The sequence below is a fragment of the Manis pentadactyla genome, chromosome 4 (assembly GCF_030020395.1).
Source record: "Manis pentadactyla isolate mManPen7 chromosome 4, mManPen7.hap1, whole genome shotgun sequence".
NCBI classification, from domain to species: domain Eukaryota; kingdom Metazoa; phylum Chordata; class Mammalia; order Pholidota; family Manidae; genus Manis; species Manis pentadactyla.
In genome coordinates this window covers 185,348,344-185,367,967 of record NC_080022.1, presented here as the reverse complement: position 1 = coordinate 185,367,967, position 19,624 = coordinate 185,348,344, and the positions used below count along the sequence as shown (strand labels likewise).

The 19,624-nt window shown below is 57.1% G+C and overlaps 2 protein-coding genes across 8 annotated transcripts in view; one reads left to right on the top strand and one right to left on the bottom strand.

Moving 5' to 3' along the window:
- PRCD (photoreceptor disc component) overlaps positions 1 to 12,478 on the bottom strand; it is a 23,557-nt gene extending 11,079 nt beyond the window's left edge. Inside the window, exons 1-4 of one of the 7 annotated variants that reach the window (XR_008997465.1) lie at positions 11,944 to 12,478; positions 7,245 to 7,313; positions 5,208 to 5,288; positions 4,747 to 4,840 (exon numbers count right to left, since the gene is read on the bottom strand). Coding sequence is in view for 1 of the 7 variants with exons in the window: in XM_057501731.1 (XP_057357714.1) it covers positions 5,267 to 5,288; positions 7,245 to 7,313; positions 7,570 to 7,643 (165 nt within the window). In the remaining 6 variants the exon portion in view is untranslated. Of the gene's footprint in view, positions 1 to 886; positions 1,899 to 3,525; positions 3,596 to 4,643; positions 4,841 to 5,207; positions 5,289 to 7,244; positions 9,947 to 11,943 lie in introns of those variants that run through there. The other 6 variants (XR_008997466.1, XR_008997467.1, XM_057501731.1 and 3 more) reach the window with 6 other exon arrangements.
- CYGB (cytoglobin) lies at positions 10,124 to 19,624 on the top strand. The gene is made up of 4 exons (XM_036900325.2): positions 10,124 to 10,423; positions 15,063 to 15,294; positions 15,549 to 15,712; positions 18,039 to 19,624. Exons 1-4 carry the CDS (start codon positions 10,281 to 10,283, stop codon positions 18,070 to 18,072), a joined length of 573 nt encoding a protein of 190 aa, XP_036756220.1. The 5' UTR covers positions 10,124 to 10,280; the 3' UTR covers positions 18,073 to 19,624.

Below are 19,624 nucleotides of genomic sequence, written 5' to 3'. Positions count from 1 at the left end.
GAAGAAACAGTCACGTGACCAGGCAGTGGCTGAGCTGGCAGAACTGGGCTCCCTAGGCTTGCTCGTCTGTTGTAGTAACTGGCCAGGCAGGCATTCTCCCTTTCATCACCTTGTCACTCCCAACACCCACCACAGGATTTATACACTGTAGGCTCCCAATACATGCTTGTTAAGTAAGTGATCAAGGAGTAAATTAATTTATTTTAATGCTTCAGCTGGCTTCGGCATCTGGCATTAAGCGTGTGTGTGTGTGTGTGTGTGCATTTAGTTAGTGACAGGACTGCCCATTCCTATACAAGATCATAGGTCATAGTCTTGTCAGTATGTCTTTTGTTGTTTTGATTTTCTCAGCCACCCTCTAGACTTAATCCCTCCTAGGGGCATGTGCATCCCACAGAGAGGGTCTGTAGTCCTTAGATGAAAAGATTTAAGTAAGCCCTTCCTGTGTCCAGCTCAAGTAATGGTTCCCCCCTTGAAGCCATCTCCTCGGTCCCCATACCCTACACCCTACCTTCCCTCTGCAAAAACAAGCAACAAAGCCTTCCTCCTCTCCAGCTGGGCTGCTGGCTGCCTTCCTCTCCCCAGCCCTCTGCCCCTGATTGAAGGAGACAACAGGGTAGCAGTGGCTGTGAGCAGTGACCTCACACTGTCTGTCATCCCTGCCAGTGACCACTGCTTTGTCCCCAAAGAGGATGGGAGATCCTAGAAAGGTAGCCCTCCTCTCTCCCCTCAACTGGCGGGCAAGGACCAGCCTTTCAAGGCTCAGAGTCTGATCTGCACTTGAATGATGAGTTTCTGTCTGAAGAGAGAGCAGTCGGAATAACTGGCAAATCCCGGCCAGCCTGCCCGCAAAGGCACCCCAGGGTGGCGCCACAGCTCTTGTTACCTGTGCCTTGGTAGGCCCATCACACCCAGGATTTCCTCACAGCCGCCGACTCCAGACTCACGCCTTCTGTGCCACACCATGTTCATAAGCTGTGGTGTCACATTGCCCAGGTGCCAGTCCTGGCTTCACTACCAGCTGTGAGTGACCTTGAGCAAGTTGTATAAACTTCACTTTCCTAATTGGGTAAATGAGGGTAGCAACTGTTCCTGCCTCATAAATGAGACAATGTTTACAAATAGAGTACTTGGCACAGTGCCTAGTGTATAGTGAGTGTTTGAGACATGTTAGCCATTCTTAATAATATTAAGTATCATATTAACGTAAACCTCAAATGTAAGCCACTTGGCCATTCTTTCATCTTTCTTTCTTCTTTTGAGGCTCACAGGTAAGTATTACTTTCCTTTAGCTAAAGATCTTGGGCTTCTTCCTAACAGTGAGGCCCTGCAAGGGGGCCCTGGGAGCCTGTGGGACCAGTGGAGTACCCTGCTCTTGTGCCATTGCACCTGCCTCATATTCGGCGAATGCCCACCTAGTCGTGGACCAGATCATCTGCTGTACGCCCCCGCCCAGGACCATCATGCCCACATGCACACAACCCCATGTTCGGGATGGGCAGGTACTCCCATCTGCACCCTAGGGTGACACAAGACAGCAGCAGCTGCTATGGTGGCCTCCCTTGCTACCCAACTGCACCCCCACCACCTCATTAGCTGTCTGGTCATGTTTCAATCTCCAGGACAGACTGGCAGCAACACTGAGTCTGAGCCACAGAAGTAGCAGACAATAGCACCTTCCTGCTCCCAGCTGCTCCCTCGGCCGCCCTGCAGCTCAGAGCAGCCTTCTCCCTGTCACTCAGGCTCCAGCCAGCAGCAAGATCAGCATTCAGACAGGATGGAAGAGCATCAGGGCAACCACCTCCTGTCTTCTCTAGGAGCCGAGATTCATTTGGGGAAGCAGCCAGTTGGGGAAAGGTGTCCAGGCCAGAACTCCCACTGGAGGTTGGGACAGGGTTCTAGGCACACACAGATATGCTCTCTCATTTGGTCTTACTAGGCATCCTCCACCCAACAGTCCCCCAACCCCACCCCCATCCTCTAACTTGTGTCAGAATTGCCTGTCACCCAGCTGTTCTGTGTCTGGAAAGATAGGGCAGAAGGGGCCTTGGGGTAAGAAGGTAAAGGACTCTAGCTGTTCTGAATCTGCTAATTGTTCTGGAATTACTAATTGTTCAGTAATTGACAGATCACTAACACAATCACACAGCTCACATATGTTGAACACTTAGGAAGCATGCTAAGCACTTTACACACATTATCCAATTTAACTCTTACAGTAACTCTGTGAGATAGGTTGCTGTTATTTCCATCTTACAGATGAGGAAACCAAAACAGAGATCTTCAGTCAGTTACCCAAGGCCACAGAGGTAGGATGTCATGGCAGAGTCAAGGTTCAGATCTGGAACTCAAGACTCTGGACTTCTTGCTCTTAGTTATTTCCTGGGCAGAATGCTGGGCCCTGAGTGACACGGCTCTCTGCCTGAGCTCTGTCTCTAGTTGCTCTGAATCTCCTCCCTCCTATGACGGTCAGTCCACCAACTCCTGAACTTTCCCACTCCCCTCTCCAAGCAGCAGCTCTTTCCAAGGAAATGGGAGGGGAGAAGGACTCAGCTTCTTGGGGTCACTGGGTCCACCCCCACCATGGGCTTCACACCAACCCCTGTCCTGCATCTGTGATGAGAGAGAGTGGGCTGAGGAAGGGGGGGCCTCAGTCCCAGGCAGCTTCTGTGGAGAAGTGCTAGGCTGAGGGCGGCAACTTTCTGCAGCAGTAGCTGCAAATGTGCAGATTGTGCAGAGCCCAGGGGTGGGAGAGCCCTGGGAATAAGAGGCGAGTGTGGGCTGGGTGTAGGGGGAAGGTGTAAACACAATCTGCTCGCACCAAAGCCAGCCTGCTCCCTGGGGGAGAGAGCCCCTCCCTCCCAGCCCACATGGCACCCCAGCTGCCAGGGACCGGGCACCCTCAAAGCCAGGCAGACACCTTTCCTGTCACCAATAACCCTCCCTCCTGTTTTCCCTCCCTTCATCCAGGACGAAGAGCAGCCTCTTTAGCATGTTCCTAGAGCAGTGCCGCAAAGGAGTGTCACTTGGTGAATGTGTGTCTGGGCTGTGAGCCAGCCCCAGTGCAGCTAGGTGACCTTGGCCCCACAATTCCTCCAGACCAGTGGAAGGAGACAGGCAACTCAGAAGTAGCAGAGAACAGAGGCAGGGATGAAGTGACGGGAACATGGCAAACAGATTAGAGAATGAATGCAAAGATGGGATCAGGAAAGAGACTGGGTCCCAGCAACAGTGCCCTCTGGCCCTCAGCCTGACAGTCCTGTCACCAGGAAGGCTGATGCCTCCGGAAGAAAGACAGGCTGACAGGAGCTGAGACAGGTGGTCACGAACTCAGGGCCCATGTCAGGCGGGCAGTGGGGCTCTGACTTGGTTCTGGCACAGAGCTCCTTCCCCTGGTGCCACCCTTCCCCTGCCTGCACTCTGCCCTACTTTTTGGAGGCTCCCACAGAACTGCCAGGCTCCCCGCAGTACCAGCAGCCCTCCCCCGTGGCTTCAGAGTGGGTGCCCTCTGCCTGCGCATCTCACCCTTTCCTTCCTTCCCTTCAGCTGCGAAGTGGTGGCTGAGGGACTGCTGTCTGGAGAACTCATCTGCTTCCTGACAGGCAGGGGCAGGGACTGTGGTGGGCAATGGGGGCTGGGTGGGGAGGGGAGATGCACGTGCGTGTGGGGGTGGGGGGCTTTGGAAGATGAATGCCTTGGAGACAGTGGGGAGTAGCTGCCTACAGGGTCCGCGCCTGGATCTCAGGGAGCAGAAGCGGAAATCTGCTTTTATCTCTGCTCTGGATCAGGCAGGACTGTGAAGAGAGAGAAATGTCAGAGCAGCTGGGGGCAAAGGAGGCCACCACGGTAACTGAGCAGTCAGCAGATTGGCAAAAACAAGTGTCATGCTTTTTCCTTCCCACGTGCTACTGCCCCTTTGGAGCACACACACACATGCACACACACACAACACGTTCGGAGGACAGGCTGTGGGCTGCTTCCATCCAGCTGCAGGGAGACATATCACAGATCCAAATGGCATTTCTTATTGATAATTGCAGCAGAGCAGCCAGTGACAGGGTGAGCTCTGGGGACCAAGGAGAGGAAAATGCCATAGGAAGTGAGTGCCACCATGGCAAATTGACACCACACAGCCCTGAAGCACAGCTGGGATTTAACCACAGCTACTGAGCTGCCAGAGACAGGGGACCAGGCCCGTGAAAGGCCCTCTCTCACCAAACAGCTGCAGACTTCCAGGCAGTTTCAGGCAGGCTTGTGTCACAGTGGTTAAGAGCATGGACTCTACAGCCTCCATATAAGCCTGGGGTCCCCCATTTAATAGCCAGGTGACATTGGGCACTTAACTTCTCTCTTTGTGTCCTCATTTCTAAAATGTGGATAATAACCAGTCTCTGTGGGTTATCATGGGGATTAGATTAGAGAATAAATGGGAAGCCCTTCCTTAGCAGACAAGAGCCGTTAGCTGTCCTACGTTCTGGGGTCTTCTCACTCCCTACTTGTTCCTGCCCTTAGACTGGGCTGCTGGGGCTGCCCCAGAGTTTACTGCGTAGACCCCACTGAGTCCCTGCCTCTGGGCCTACCTCTGAGCAGCCTCAGGGACTCAGAGGGAGCCCAGCCCATCCCAGAGCAATGAACGTCTTTACCCTTCTGCCTGTTCCGCCAGCCAGGCCTTGTCTCAGGAGCCCCAGGCCGGGCCTGGGGGGTGTGAGGACTGGAAGGTCCAGGGGCTGAAAGGAAGGAGCCCACCTTCTCCCATCTCTGCTTTTTCCCATCCTCCCTCATGCTGCCAGTGCTTCCACCACAGCCTCTTTATGGGGTGCTGGGCAACCAAGGACAGGAGCTGAAACAGAAAGCCAGAACAGATCAGCCTGTGCCAAGGTGGGGGCTGGTGTTGTGGAGGGCACATTCCAGAACACCGTCTCTCCCTTAGAAGTCCTTTGCCACTACCCTCCGGCCCCCAGCATGACCACCCTCTCATCCCCAAGCCTAGAAAATGATCTCTTAAAACCAACTCTTTCCCTGTGGCCTGGAACATAACAGGTTCAAAGTAGGAGCTCTTGAAAGGTGTCCACCCTCCTACTCTTAACCTCCATCCATGACCATAGAGCTGAAGATGACTTGCTTTGCTCCCTCCTGGCCAGGCCTCCCCTATTCTTCCTTGAACACCAGCCCACTCCTCTGCCCTCCAGGCGTACTGTAGGCCTTACCTGCCTGAGCCAGTTGATCCCAGTCCCCAGGGCTGAACTCCACATGGAGAGGTGAGGGCTTACTTCAGAGGCTCTTTCTCCCTACACAGAGAAAAGCACAGTCAGAGGACTGGAGAGGATGACTTCCCCACATTTCTAGCCTTCCTCTTCCTCCTGCCCCATGCCTAGTGATTCACCCTCCTATTGAGGGGTAGCACCTAAGAAATCAGTTGGAATTTATGAATGTGGAATTGGAGAGCAGAAATTTTACCACTGCTGCCCCCTCTAGGCCAGCCGTCCAGGGAAGCCATCATCTGCAAGAAGGTGTTAGATGTTAGGCCAGTTTTTCCACTTGACTGGGTTCCAAGGGGTTAATGGGCAGCAGCTTCCTACTGGCTGAGCCACGCCAGTCCAGGCCTAGCCAGATGGTCCCAGATGTGGCTTTCCTCTCCTGACAGGAAATCCAGGCCTGTTCCATGTAGAGGAGACAGACTGCCTGGAGTCAGGGATTTGTCAGCCTCACATCAGCCACAAATTGGATGGATGACCTTGAGCAAGTAGGTTACATCTCCGGGTCCATCACTTTACCCTGCCGTTAACAATAGCCTGAAACACTTGTTCTGCCGACCGTTTGGGGCTGTTGACTTCCAAGTAAGTTAATATGTGAGAAACCTCTGGGAAAGTGCAAAGGCTGATCAAGTGTCAGATGACAAGAGAACAGCCAGCATTTACTGAGCAGATGTTCTGTGCCTGGTACTTTACGAGACTCTCAATTTAAACTCACAGACACACCACAGCCATGCTGTTGTTAATCCCAGTTTACATAGAAATAAAAAGATTACATAATTTTCCCAAAGTCTCAGATAGAGGAGAGCCAGGGTTAAAACTCTGGCTGCCCAGCTCCAGACCCAAATTTATTTAGGGCCTCCTACATGTGAAGCACAGTCATGGTCATTTTACATATGTCTGCCCATTTCACCAGAAGTAGTGGTTATGCACAACTGTGACCATCTCAGCCAGCCTAGATGTTGAGGAAGGCTTTCACAGAAATGCCTGTTTCCTGCTCGTGCCCAGGGCTCCCCAGTGGGCCTTCTGGCATTCAGAACCCCAGGGAATCCCGGACTGAGAAACCAGGGGCCTAGACAGAGAGAAAGACTCCAGTTCTGAGCTTGCCAGGCTCCACATCTCTAAGGGGCCCACTGCATGATGAATGCCTGAGCCCTGTGGGGAGACACCCTCCTTCGGGGGCCCTGGAGCCCAGGGGTGTCAAGCTCTTTGCCTCACTAGGAGTGAGAGAAGCAGCAACAGTACTGAGGGGCTAGGAGATGCTTCTGTGGGAGAGACTGTCACTCTGCAGATAGGTCTCCTACACTAGGCGGGTCTTAGGCACAAAAGAACATGCCAGTATGTTCTCACTAAGTATTTGTTGATTTTCCAGTGTTGTGCTGAGGATAGGAGCCCTTCTCATCAAAGGACACGGTTCATCCAGGGAAGGAAAAGTCCAAAGTTCCCCAAAGTTCACCCCTTGTAAAAGCCACATGGCACCAGCCTAGGAAGAGTTAACTTTGTGGCCACCGGAGACAGCGTCCTGCCTCGGGGGCTGCCCAGCCAATGGCACTCAGTGCCGATGATGTCATGCTCCTTCTGTGCCTTCTATTGGGGACTGGACAGCGAATCCTGCGGAAGGTTCAGGCAGTGGAGGCGCTCAGGCTGGGTGGGGACAGCAGGAGAGGGAGGGGGAAGGGAAGGCAAGCAAAGCCACGCAGAGCTGCTTCTGCCTCATCCCTCTCTCCACTCCCCCTTCGCCTTCCAACAGAAGGGACCCTGGGGACCACCCTTGCACTGGACAAGCAAGGCAAAGTAGCTCTGGTGCAGAGGAGAGGCTGGGGACTCCTGCTCCCAGCTGGAGAAAACACATTCAGCCTGCCCGGCAGGCGTACAAGTGCCAGGGTGGCTGGGGCCAGGGGCGAGCACACAGTCCTGAACAGCCCTACGGAACAGGAGCAGCTTCCTTGACAGCACCCTCACTCCTCCCCCCCAGACTCTCTTCGGCCTTACCTGCCTGAGGACTGGAGGTCTGTTTCCAAGCTGCTGCCCATAACTGCCCCATCTACTCCACTGGGCTCCCTGTGGGAGGAAAGAAGAGACAGGAAGGGCTGTGGGCAGCACCCAGACCCCGACCCCTCTGCTGCTTCTCTGCAAGGCCTAGCCACATTGGACTGGGGCTGGAGGCAGCAACCAGTGTCTCTGAGCAAATTCCCCCTACTGTCAGGGGAAACTCTCTGGGATTCTCTGGAGTTACAGGCAGCCCCCACCCACCTTCAGCTTGGCTGGAGCCTGGCCCAATAGCTTCTCCCCACCCCATGGCCCAAAGGTTTCTCACGGTTGGACCCTGTTGGCAAATCGCCGGCGCCAGAGCATGGCCAACGTGCTGAGCAGCAAGAGGGTGGTGCACATGACGCAGCTGCCCCATCCCCTCCCAGACTGAGTCTGCAGAAGAAGGCCAGAATGGCCCCCGCCAGCTCTCACAAGCCGTACTCTGTCCTGAGCTTCCTGCTGGCAATGGATTAGGAGGCTCAAGCTGCTTAGTGGGGTCAGCAGCCCCGACCTTGTGAAGACTGATTAACCTCACTGTGCCCAGGTTGTCCCCCTGAGAGGCAGGGTAAATTGGCTTCAATCTGTTCTGGATGTAGATATGACTAAGACCTGGGCCTGACCCTCAAGGGGCTTATAGTCTAGACAAGCACGCTGGCAAGTTAGACAAATGACCACAGCACAGTGACTTAGGCCATTAAAGGTGCCTACAAAGCCCTCTAGTTGCTGCGAGCATCAGAGGAAGCTTCAAAGAGGAGCTGGATTTGGGAGCGTTCAAGGAAGGATGGGCCTTAGACAGAAGACAGCCAGCAGTGCTGATGTGATAGTGCCGGGCATGTTCCAGCAACTAGAAGTTGAGTGGTGTTGGAGCAATGATGTCACAGGGGAGGAGAGGGGAAGAATTGCAGAGGATGAAGCCAGAAAGATGAGGGAGGCCAGAGAGTAAAGGGTTGGCTAAGTGGTTCAGCTCTACCCTCCAGACATTCTTCTCCAAGCATTTCTGATTATATACCCTCTTTGGTAAAATGCACAACTTAAGTGTGCACTTTCAAAATAGATGTGTATCCACATGGAAATGCTATAATATACTACTGAGCAGATACAATCCTGCCCTGTGGACATACATAAACTTGTAAAGCATGAGATAAAAATAAATGGAACTAAGGTTTCTCCTGTTTTCTTTCTACATCCCAGTGGAGTCTCTTGGGCAGCCATTTGGAAGGCCACTCACCAGCTTTGGGAAACTATCGGAGGAGTATAGCCCAGCGTGGAGTGCTCGCTCTCGGAACAGGCACTGTGTGGAGCAGGCATGGGTCTGAGAGTGAGATAAGAAGCTGAGCCCACTCACTCGCCTCTGTCCCTCTCCAAAAACCCCCCAGGAGAAGGCATTCGATTTCCCTTCCCTCAAGTGACATGGAGGCTATGTCAAGAGGTCCCCTGCCCCGATTCCAGCTAAGCTAACTGAACTCTGGGCTCCAGAGAGGGCTGCCTGGGCTCTCTACTTTGCAATACGATTTTTTAAATAAGCACATAAACCAAAGCTGAAGAGGAGAGCCAAACTACTTGAGCAGTGGGACACAAAGTCTTGGGAAAAGTACGGTCACCAAGGAGCCTTAGAACTGGGCACACCCCACATGTGGCATCACACATTTCAGATGCTGCAGCCCCCTCCGGCATCAGGCTTGGATTGGGAATCAGAGGGGGGACCTGGCCATCCCAGGACTGAGCAGCTGCTTGCAGGTAGGGACCCTGTGGCTCTTACAGACACAATCCCTGCCTGGGGTCCAATCGTGCTCACATCTCCCCGAGCAGAGCCACCAGGATAAGAATTTGTCTCCTCCATACTCAGACCCCTCCCTAATCGCGACCTTGGTGGCTGAGATGTCTCCCCAAGGCTTCTCTGGCCGACCCTCCCACCCCCCGCCGCAAGGTCTGCTTTGCCAGGTCGGCTGGCTCTCCTTTTGACTTTCTTCCACCAGGAACGGAATTCAGGGCAGCGCCTGTTTTTTGCTTGCCTCTGTCATTAATAAGCCACCCAGGGACTTCTTTCCGACCCCATGTGCGTGCACCGAGGGGGAGGACGTGCTGGCCGGAAGGAAGGGGTCGCAGGCCTCTGGCGCTCGAGTTGGACAGCCGGCTCCCATCCGCGCAGCGGTGGATTCCAGTAAGGTGCTGGAGTAGGGAGACCGCCCGAGTCCTAAACCCTCCAGAGCCTGGGGTCCGGAGCTGCGAACGGCGCCGCGACCCCCAGCGGCTGGCTCGGTAGAGACCGGGAGCGAGCGGGAGCTCAACTGAGACGGCGCCGCCGCCAGAGGGGCTCGCGTCCGCCCCCTCGGGCGCACGGGCGGGCGGCCACGCCGCAGATGCCTGGGAGTGTTTGACTCTGGGTCAATTCCCGATCTCAGGAAGGATGCACACACGCACGCGCCCCGACACCGCCCGCAGCTGAGCCGGGACCTGGGACCCCCAGACCTGCACCCGCCGAGGCACACTCCTGTGTGGCCCGCGCCACCCCGCGCCGCGTAACCGCCCTTCTCCCGCGACCCCCCTGCACTCCCGGTGCACCTACGCCCCAGCCCCGCCCGGCGCTCAAAGTCCGCGGTGGCCTCTGCGGGTGGGCGGGCGGGCGCCAGCCGCGTCGCCCCCACCCCGACCAGCCTTCACCTTGCCGGAACCGGCTCATGGACACGGGGTTAGGGGTTTGGATCGGATTTATTTTTCAACATTTTTCCTGCAGACCACATCCCCGCCCCCGGCTCGCAGTCCCCCGCCCCCCGCACATATACCCTGCACACACACACACACACACACACACACGCGCGCACACACACACACACCCGGCGCGCACAGACAGACACGCTCCCTCCCTCCGGCGCGCTCTACCCCTCGCTCGCCCGCCCGCCAGCCGCGCACGCAGCCGGCCCCGGCTCCCCGCGCCCAGCGCCCCGCGCCCGCGCCCCGCTGCCGCTGAACGAAGCCGGGCTGGGCTTGGAGCTGCTCATGGAGAAAGTGCCAGGCGAGATGGAGATCGAGCGCAGGGAGCGGAGCGAGGAGCTGTCCGAGGCAGAGAGGAAGGCGGTGCAGGCTACGTGGGCCCGGCTCTATGCCAACTGCGAGGACGTGGGGGTGGCCATCCTGGTGAGGTAGGTGTCGCCCTGGCCTGGCTAGGCCCGGGGGCAGGGAGGGCGGCAGTGGCTCCGGGCAGGGGCGGCTTGGGCCCCGGGTCCGAGCTCCAGCGCCACCTCCCCAGCAGCTATTGCGCCGGGCTAGCCGGGGGTGCAGGCAGCATGGGATGCCCTGGAGGTGAAGCCCTGGCTCTGGGCGCAGGGTTCACCAGGAACTAGAAGCCAGCTGAAGAGGGCACCTCTGACCCCCTTCTCTTCCCTGGCCTTAGAACAACTGGCTCAGCCAGCCATGCTGTCTCACTGGGGACCCTAGCCACCCAACCATACCATTAACGACCCACATTTTATCAGCCCTTTATATGGGGGCATTGGGGGCTCCCCTTTTTAGAGTCGGAAAAACTGAAGCTCAGCCAAGAAGACCCCTCTCTCCATCTCGGCCTCTTTCTATATTCAAAGCACCTTGGAAGAACAGAGCAAAGGACAAGAGATTATAGGTCAGAAACAGTAGACCCCCGGGGTCCAGCTCTCCCAGCTGGCCTCTTCCTGCCCCGAGGGGACAGGCCAGCAGCAGGGCACTCTCCACTCTCCAGGGAGGCACAGGTGAGTGGAGAATCAGACAGTCCTCTAGCTGCCAGCCCTCTGAGATTGCTGGAGGGAGGGGAGAAGCTTCAGAAGACAGGGCCCCACCCTGAAACCTCCACCTGAAGAGGAAGGGCCATAGTCTTGGGCTCACGGGTCTTTCAGGCACCACACGCCCATGAGGAACACTCACAGAGCGACGCTGTTACACCTACACACCAGGGTGCACACCATTCCTATGTGGTTAGTGTCCCCGACCCCCGCAAGCTAGAAACTAAAGAGCGATGCTCTCTTGCCACACATTCTGGTCCTTAGGGGTGCGGGCAGAGAGGCCCCAGACCCACACTCACCCTCAACCCCCCGTTACTGGCAGAGTGCAGCTGTCAAATCTAGGACAGAGCAGGGCAGTCTACTTACTTGAAGAGCGGGTGAAGCCTTGCTAATTGAAAGGATAGTTGAGGTGCGTGCCTGTCTCCAGACCTGGCCCCAGCCCTGGCCCTGGCCCCAGCTCCTCTCTCCCGCACACTCCCTCCCTTCCGCCTCTCCCAAGCCTGGGACCTACCCAGCTCCATACTGATATGATCTAATTCCAACTTAGAAACAAATTTTGGAGGAAGAAGAGCAAGCAGCACTCCTGACTTTGAGGACTCCTGAGGAAGGGGCAGCTATCTCGGCAGCTCCCAGGCCCAGAGACACAACTGGGGTGGTGGGAAGCTAAGAGGGGCTTTCAGATCCCAAAGCTATCAGACATTCGGAGATGCAGACCCGCACATGCGAGCACCCACACAAGCACGTGGTGGGTAGGGGCGTCACAGATGGACTGCACCCTGGAGGGTGGCTCTCAGCTGTGGATGTCGGCACCCATGGGCCAACCAGGTCTCAGGGTGCACCCAAGTGCACACATGGGTCACTGAGAGGAAATGAGGCTGAGTTCACCAGACCAAACCCCCTGCACTCACCAGTGAGGATGTGTGGGGGATGTGTTCAGTATCCAGCTCCTGGGGTACCATCCAGCCTCCCCAGGAATGGGGGTTGCAGAGTAAGGAACTGAATGCTGAGCTGCTCCTGAGCCCTAGTCAAGGTTTTCTCTCTCTCTGCACCCCTCTCCTTTCCCTCTCTGACTCCTAGCCAGGCTGGGGCTGGGCTGGGGGTGGCGTTTGCCAGTATGCTCAGTGTTCAGAAAGAGGCCCACAGTTAATCGGGCAAAACCTGCGATAGCATTTAGATACCCAGCCATCCTCCACCTGACCCACCCCTGCTGCCCCTGGCAGCCCTATGCCCCACCAGCCTGTTTTTCCTTTTTCTCCTTCCCTTGCTATCTGCCCCTGGCCCTGGCCAGTTGTGGCAGGTGATGGGGTGCATCTTAAAGGTGGGTAAGGGCAAAACAGATAGCTTCTCAGGTATCCGAAAGGGCCTTCCCCAAATCCTGTGCCCCTCAGTTTTGTCACCACTCCCTCCTGTCTTCACCAGCATATCACAAGGACAGGCCCCAGTGAGAGCCCAGGACTCCAGCCCTCTCACCCAGCACTCTCACCCTCTCCCTCCACACTGAGCTGAGGCCAGCCGCACCCCCACCCCCCCACCAATCCAGGAGTTAGCAGCCACTATGGAGGTGCCGTGGTCTGAGCCCAACCCCACACCTCCACAACCAAGAGGGAACACCCCTGCTCTACAGAGGCTCTCTCCTGGTTGTGACTCTGGCGCCTACCCCCTCACACACAGACAACCTATTTCAGGCTCTCCTGGAAGCTGAGAAGCTCCCAAGGCCGGCTGCTGAGGCTTCTCCCCAGCACAGGCCCAGCTGGGAGGTTCAGGAGGACACCTGGGGGTGCTAGGGAGAGAAGCCGAGATGAAGGTGCAGGGCACTTTGCCCCCAGACTCCCCTAGCCTGGGAGACAGGCTCCCTGGAGCCATCACTCCTCAGGCACAGGTGCTGAGGCAGGAGACTCACCGGATCCCAGGAGCTGTTGTGCCCCCACCCCCCACTGCAGAGCAGTCTCGGGGGGAATCCGTCAAAACAGGGACCGCCTGGGCTCCTTCCTGGCCCTCCACCTCCTTCACCGGGCAACCTTGGGCATCAACTTCTAATCCAGAATGTGGGGACAAAAGTGCCATCCTCAGGAGGGTATTGCAGAGATTAATGAGATGACATAGTAAGTGCTCAGTAAGTTTCCTGTTATTTCCTCTTCTGTAAAATGGCTATAATACCTATTTAGTTGTGGCAGTTAAATACCAGGTGGAGATGCTTTCTGTGCACATTGTGGCACACAAGGCAAATAGAAATCACGATGTTGTAGTGTAAAACCCCCAAAGTGTGAGCTCCTCATTGAATGTTTTACATTTGTCTTTCATTACAATGCTTCTCCAGAAAAGTCCAGGATATTTTCAGACTCTTGCCTCATTTGTCCTCATGGTGTATCTGTGAAGTATCGATTGGGAGGGAGTCCTGTCACACTTTTGCAGACAGAGGTGTGAAGTGGTTCGCCCAAGGTCACACTTGGCTTCCAAGAGGGGCCCTCCCAGGGCTCCACATGGACTGTGTCCCAGCCACTCCTCCACCAGCAGCCGCTTTCCTGCCTGAAGGGAAGGCTTAGGCCAGATGCTCTTTACACGCCTGTTCCAGCTCTCAGATCTGAGACTGACCCCTGGCCAAGGGATTGTTTTGGCAAATTATCAGCTCTGATCACGAAGGGAGGCTCGCCAAAGGTGTGAAACAACATGGAAAAACAGGCCCAAGACATTCCATACATTCTCTGAGGCTTCAGCTAAACTACCTAAGTTCTGGTTGAGCCTGTGCCTGGCCCTCCCATCATGTCCAGCTCTGGCTAGAAGAGAGAGTGCAAGCGTCCTTAACGCCACCCTGCAGACTGCAGGGCCCTGGGCCAGGGTGACGGGTTGGAGGATGCCGGGCACTGAGCTCTGCCCTTGGGCTGTGGGGCCCAGTCCAACAGGCAGAAAGGCAAGACTTAGTAAAAGGTGGCAGGGAGCCCACTAGTGACCTTGAGGAGGAAAGCAGTAGGCCTGGGCCAGCCTGGGTGCTGAGGGAGAGGCAGGGCCAGCCCGGGGACCGAGTGAGGATGTTAGCAGGGCGAGCGGGGCTGCCGGGCTGGAGCCCAGAGGGCACGAGTGCAGGGGAGAGCGTGGACATGAGCTTGGGGAGCTGGGTGTGGGAGTGTGCGAGATGCCTAGGATGCTCCGTTAAGGACTTTGACTTTGTCCAGTGGACAATAGGGAGCCACTGGATGTGTTTGAGCATGACAGTCACCTAATGAAAGTGGTATTTGGGGGAAATTAGAGAATTTCAGATAAACTGGAGTGGAAGAAGAAGGGAAGGACCTGGGTCTGCCCCCAGGAGTGCCCCGGCTGTGAGAGAGGGAAGACGTATGGGCAGATGTGAAGTATCACAGAAAGACACCAGGCAGGTGAAGTCAGCGGGCGTTAATTCAAATCAGCCGGTCAGTTTCTACTGCAGGCTGAGGAGGGAAGCAGGGCAGTGAAGAGGGGAGAGGCTGGCTGAGCCCCACTGCCCCCGTCGGCTGGTGCCCTGAGCTGCCACCTGGGCTTTACTTTTTTAAAAGAGAGCTGTCACTCTGCTGTAGCTAAGCCTGGCACTTGCCGATCCCATGTCTGCACTGTGCTGAGGGCTCCTTGCTCAGTTCCTCCTTTCAGCCTCACAGTCACACACAAGATAGGAACAATGATGCCCATTTCGTGGGAGAAGAAACTGAGGCTCAGAAAAGTTAAATGACTTGCCCAAGGCCACACCAGCTGGGATTCCAGAACTAGAGCTCTTACCTTCTCTGCCATGACTGGGGCAGGACCTGAAGGGCACGTAGGGTCTGGAAACGAGGCAAGAAGCAGGGAAGGTAGAGGCCTGGGAGTTGAAGCTGCCGGCCTGAGCAAGTCTGGTGGCTAGAAATGGCCAGAACGTGGGTAGGGGGCTGCTTGTGAATGAGCTCAGAGGGAAGGTCTGTGTTTTCAGGGACGGCCACAATAATGGGGGGGGCCCTGCCCCTCCCACTGCACACCCTCATGTCCCGGCCTTCGCTCCAGGACCGCCCCCCTTCCTTTCCTCCAGGTTCTTTGTGAACTTCCCGTCAGCCAAGCAGTACTTCAGCCAGTTCAAGCACATGGAGGAGCCCCTGGAAATGGAGCGGAGCCCCCAGCTGAGGAAGCACGCCTGCCGGGTCATGGGGGCCCTCAATACTGTCGTGGAGAACCTACATGACCCTGAGAAGGTGTCCTCGGTGCTCGCCCTCGTGGGCAAAGCCCATGCCCTCAAGCACAAGGTGGAGCCTGTGTACTTCAAGGTAGGCCGTGGTGGGTGCTGCCCACATCCCGCCCACCCTGCCCCCAGCCCCAGGCTCCAGAGGGCAACTGCCCGCCTGGGGCACTGCTTTTCCCCTGGAGTGGCTATGGCAGGGAGGGGCAGCAGGATCCGGGTGCTGGGTCCAGGGCCCCAGTGTTGTTGTGTGACGAATAACAGAAGGGGTGCTGGGGGCCCCAGGGGCTTCAGGGGACAGAAGCCCAGGCATTTACTCCCCCTTCCTCCCTTTGTCCCCAGATCCTCTCTGGGGTCATTCTGGAGGTGATCGCCGAAGAATTTGCCAATGACTTCCCACCTGAGACTCAGAGAGCCTGGGCCAAGCTGCGTGGCCTCATCTACAGTCACGTGACCGCTGCCTACAAGGAAGTGGGCTGGGTACAGCAGGTCCCCAACGCCACCACGTGAGGAGGGGTGAGGGTGGGCCGGGCAGTCTCCCTGCCACGTCCTCTTCTACCTCCCATCTTTCCTGGGGCCCAGGGGCTGACTGCCAGGGCAAGAACCCTTCCAAAAGGCTGGGTCTGGGGCCTGACACGTCTAACAGGTGCTGTAGAAGAGCCAGCTCTCACGCAATGCCCCTGTGCGTGTCTGTGCAGAGCTGTGAGCCCAGGACAAGCTGTCCTCAGGCAGAGTCATCCCCGCCCTACAAAGGAACGCCCAGAGCACCCCAAGACTGTGGCTGCCCCAGGCAGGAAGGCCAGCTCATCAGGCCCAGAGGCAGCCCAGGCCAGCTCCAGCCACTTCCTCCCTGGGTACCAATCACATGGGGCTGCTTTCCATCTAATGCTGCCTAGTGCTCCCTCCCGCCTCTGCCTCAACAGGGCCGGAGCAGGGAGAATCACGAGCACACGTGCACACGCAGGCACACGCCTGAGCCCATGCACGGCCTGCATGGGCGCTGCTCCCCACACCCTGGCAAGGGCTGTTTACTCCTGAGCTGACCCCGGAGGCCAGGTGCCCAGTTCCGGGGTGAGAGCCCCAAGAGCCTGGCCCAAGGAGGGTGGCGGCCTCAGTGACTCCAACTGACTCGGAGCTTGAAGGGAGGACGGCCCCCAGACACGGCGGCTGGGAACACTCCGGCCTGCCGGGGCCCCCAAGGGGCGGCCAGCTCTGGGAGCTCAATGGAGGGGTGGAGGCCAGCCGGAGTAGGAAGGAGGGAGAGGAGCGTGGGCGGGAAAGGGAAGCAAGGGTCAGCCAGCGGCTTGGGACACGCGTTGTAGAGAGACTTTCCCAGCAGTTTCCCATGGAAAGAGCGGCGTCTCCTCCCAGGACTCGGAGCTCAGGGAGCTGGAGGACCTCCTGCTCACAGGCCTCCCGGCCCAGCCCCGGAGGACAGCCTCGGGGGGCCAGGCCTGCCGACCTTCCTGCCACGGACCGCGCCGGCCCCAGCCTGCTCTCTTGCCCCCTTCCCCCACCGCCGCCACCCCAGGAGAGGGACAGGGAGTCCTGGGGAGCTGCGGGCTGTGGCCCGGCAGTGATTCCAGATGTGCGCAGCTGGGCCCTGGCCTGCCCCAGACCCGGGGGACGGGAAGAGGCAGGTTTTTACCTGCCAGAGGAGGTGCTGGCACCGCCAGAAGCAGCCAGGGGTCAGTGGGGGGGAGGGGGCTTGCCCTCCCCTCCCACGCCTCTCCCCAGGCAGGCCCTGCCGCCAAAGATGAGCTTGTTTACAGCCAGGAGACAAGACTTCCTGCTTCTAGAGAAAAAGGCTGTTTTACAGGGGCCTAGAGGGACCGGAGAGAGAGAGCTGGCCGGTACAAGCCCCAGTGAATCAGAAACACATGGACGACGTTTCCCGAAACGAAGTCTTGTCCCCTCCCCCCTCTTGCCCCAGCTGGACCCCTGGGACTCAAATCTCGCCAAACCCCAAACATTAGGAAACTGCCTGTTTCTGCTCTGTGTGGACTGGATGGAGATGGGCTGCCCTTGTGACTGGCTGGGGCTCTGCAACTACGAGGCCTGGGCGCCCCGTGTGTGGGTTCCCCCAGCTGCGAAGTCATGGGGATTGTCCTCTCATCCCTTTGCACACTCTGTCCCCAACTCTGGTCCCCTGAGTGCCCAGGTGTGGCCCCCAAGAAGGCATGTCCCCCGGGCCTGGCCCTCCAGGCCCAACCCACTGCGGAGGTCCGCGCGGCCTCAGAGTGGGGGAGGGAGTGACAGCAGAGTCCTAGAGGGCCTCCATCCAGCGTCTCTTATCAGGAAGCAGTGGCGGGCCAGACGCCTCTGTTTACTGAACTGTCTTTGCTTTGGGGGGGGGGTGCCGTCGTGGGAGTTGGGAGGATGGGGGTATGGTGGCGAGTGCCAGGAGGCTGCACATACAGAGAATGCCTGTGGGTGGCCAGAGGGAGTACCAGACAGGCCCACCAGAGAGTGCATGCATCTCAGAATCAATAGGAAAAGAGCTCCCATCTGTATGGTTTGCAGTTTGTGAAACGCTTTCACACAGTTGATGTCACTCGATTCTCACAGAGGCAGGCAAGGCAGACGTCGTCCACATTTGAGAGAGATCCGGGGTCCGGATGGGCCAACTGACTTGCCTGAGGCCACACGGCAGGTTCTTAACTAGCAGAAAGGGAACTTGGGTCTAGCGGGCTGCTCTCAAGTGCACTGCACTGGGTCTCTTGGCGATGGTGCTTTTCTTCCTGTCCTGGTCCCTCTCTCCTGCCCCCCAGGTTCCCTGTCCCACTCCATGCCCCTTGTAACCTGTTCCTCCATCTCCTATCTCATCCACAGCCCACCGGCCACGCTGCCCTCTCCGGGGCCATAGGACCCCCTCTCTCCTCCCCTCTCTCCCTGACAGCACCTTGAGCAGAAGGCCGAGTTCTGAAGACCCTCCTTGTCCCTCCATTTCTGGGTGCCAAGGAAGCTGGAGGAATCCCTGGCTCGTCTTCCTGGAAAGAGGCAGCCTCCACAGCGGCCACAGTCCCCCCTGGAGCCGCCGGGAGGTGGCACTGGCCGCCTGGATGCTGACCACAGCTCAGCAGTGGGTGGCCTGCGGGGGTAGGGGACCCTTCCTCCTTGCAGAGCTGGGCCTGCTCTTCTTAGCTTTTCTACTCATTGTTAGAGACCTAGTTGGTCAGCTGGCAGGGATGGGGACAAGTCTGTGAGTCTCTCCAGAAGTAAACCAGCCCTGTTTTTGTCTTCCCGGCCAGCCTGTGGGTGTCCACATCAGCTATCTAGAGTATCACGCACACACATCTGCCATATATTTAGGTATATTCTATATACAATCTCTGTATAAATACATCTAACTCTATATATACACACGTACATATCTATAACATATATCTGCAGGCACATGTGAAGGCTTGGTTCTCCCATCTGTGTGTGGGGTAAGGAGGCAGACGTCATCCACATTTGAGAAAGATCTGGGGTCCAGATGGGCCAACTGACTTGCCTGAGGCCACACGGCAGGTTCTTAACTAGCAGAAAGGGAACTTGGGTCTAGCGGGCTGCTCTCAAGTGCACTGCACTGGGTCTTTTCTTGGCAGATGGTGTCTTTTCTTGCTGTCCTGGTCCCTCTCTCCTGTCCCCCAGGTTCCCTGTCCCACTCCATGCCACTTGTAACCTGTTCCTCCATCTCCTGTCTCGTCCACAGCCCACCGGCCACGCTACCCTCTCCGGGGCCACATTTGAGAAAGATCTGGGGTCCTGGTAATGCTCTGGGCAGAGAACAGAGTGGCCAGGCAGAGGTGGGGATTCCACATCACCAGAGAGGATCTGGGTCTGTGGGCAGGGTTGGGGTGACCCAGCTTCCCAGCACAGCACAGCCCATTTGCCAGCCACCTCCCTGCATTCCTGTTCTCCACTTCTAGGCAAAAGGGAGTTGGCTCTTCCCACTACCAACCTGCATAAATGTGGCTCCCTGACTTGCTCCAAAATGGGTGAGGCAGACAGGGCCAGAGGTCTGGACAGAGGTCTGCCCTGGGAGAGGGGCCATGGTAAGGAGACCTGGAATGGCAGCCCCTGCTGCCTTGGCCACTAAGCCAGTCTTGGCAGGGCAGTGGTGACAGGCCAGATGCCTCCATGTCATACTGGAGCTTTGAGGGCTAAGGGGCCTCCCTCCCCCAGCCCTCCCGGCTGCTCGCTGGCAGTGGGTCCCGTCCATCCATGTGGGTCAGACTTGCTGGGGAGCCCCCCGTGTGTGCCCCTTGGTCATGTGTATTGTCCTCAAGGATGTTTTGCTGCCGTGGTTACTGTGCCTGTGTCCCCTCCCGTCCCACCCTCATGCAGCCATCTGTGTAACTGCCTGTCCTTTTGTAGTTTCTGATGTTTGTAACAAGACCCAGCCTTGTCATTAAACAGACTCGTTCTTCCTG

Coding starts and splice junctions, on each gene's coding strand:
- CYGB (XM_036900325.2), top strand. CDS start 10,281: ATGGAGAAAGTGCCAGGCGAGATGGAGATCGAGCGCAGGGAGCGGAGC. Junction 10,424..15,062: donor GGGGTGGCCATCCTGGTGAG/GTAGGTGTCGCC, acceptor CCTTTCCTCCAG/GTTCTTTGTGAACTTCCCGT. Junction 15,713..18,038: donor CAGGTCCCCAACGCCACCAC/GTGAGGAGGGGT, acceptor TCTCATCCACAG/CCCACCGGCCACGCTGCCCT.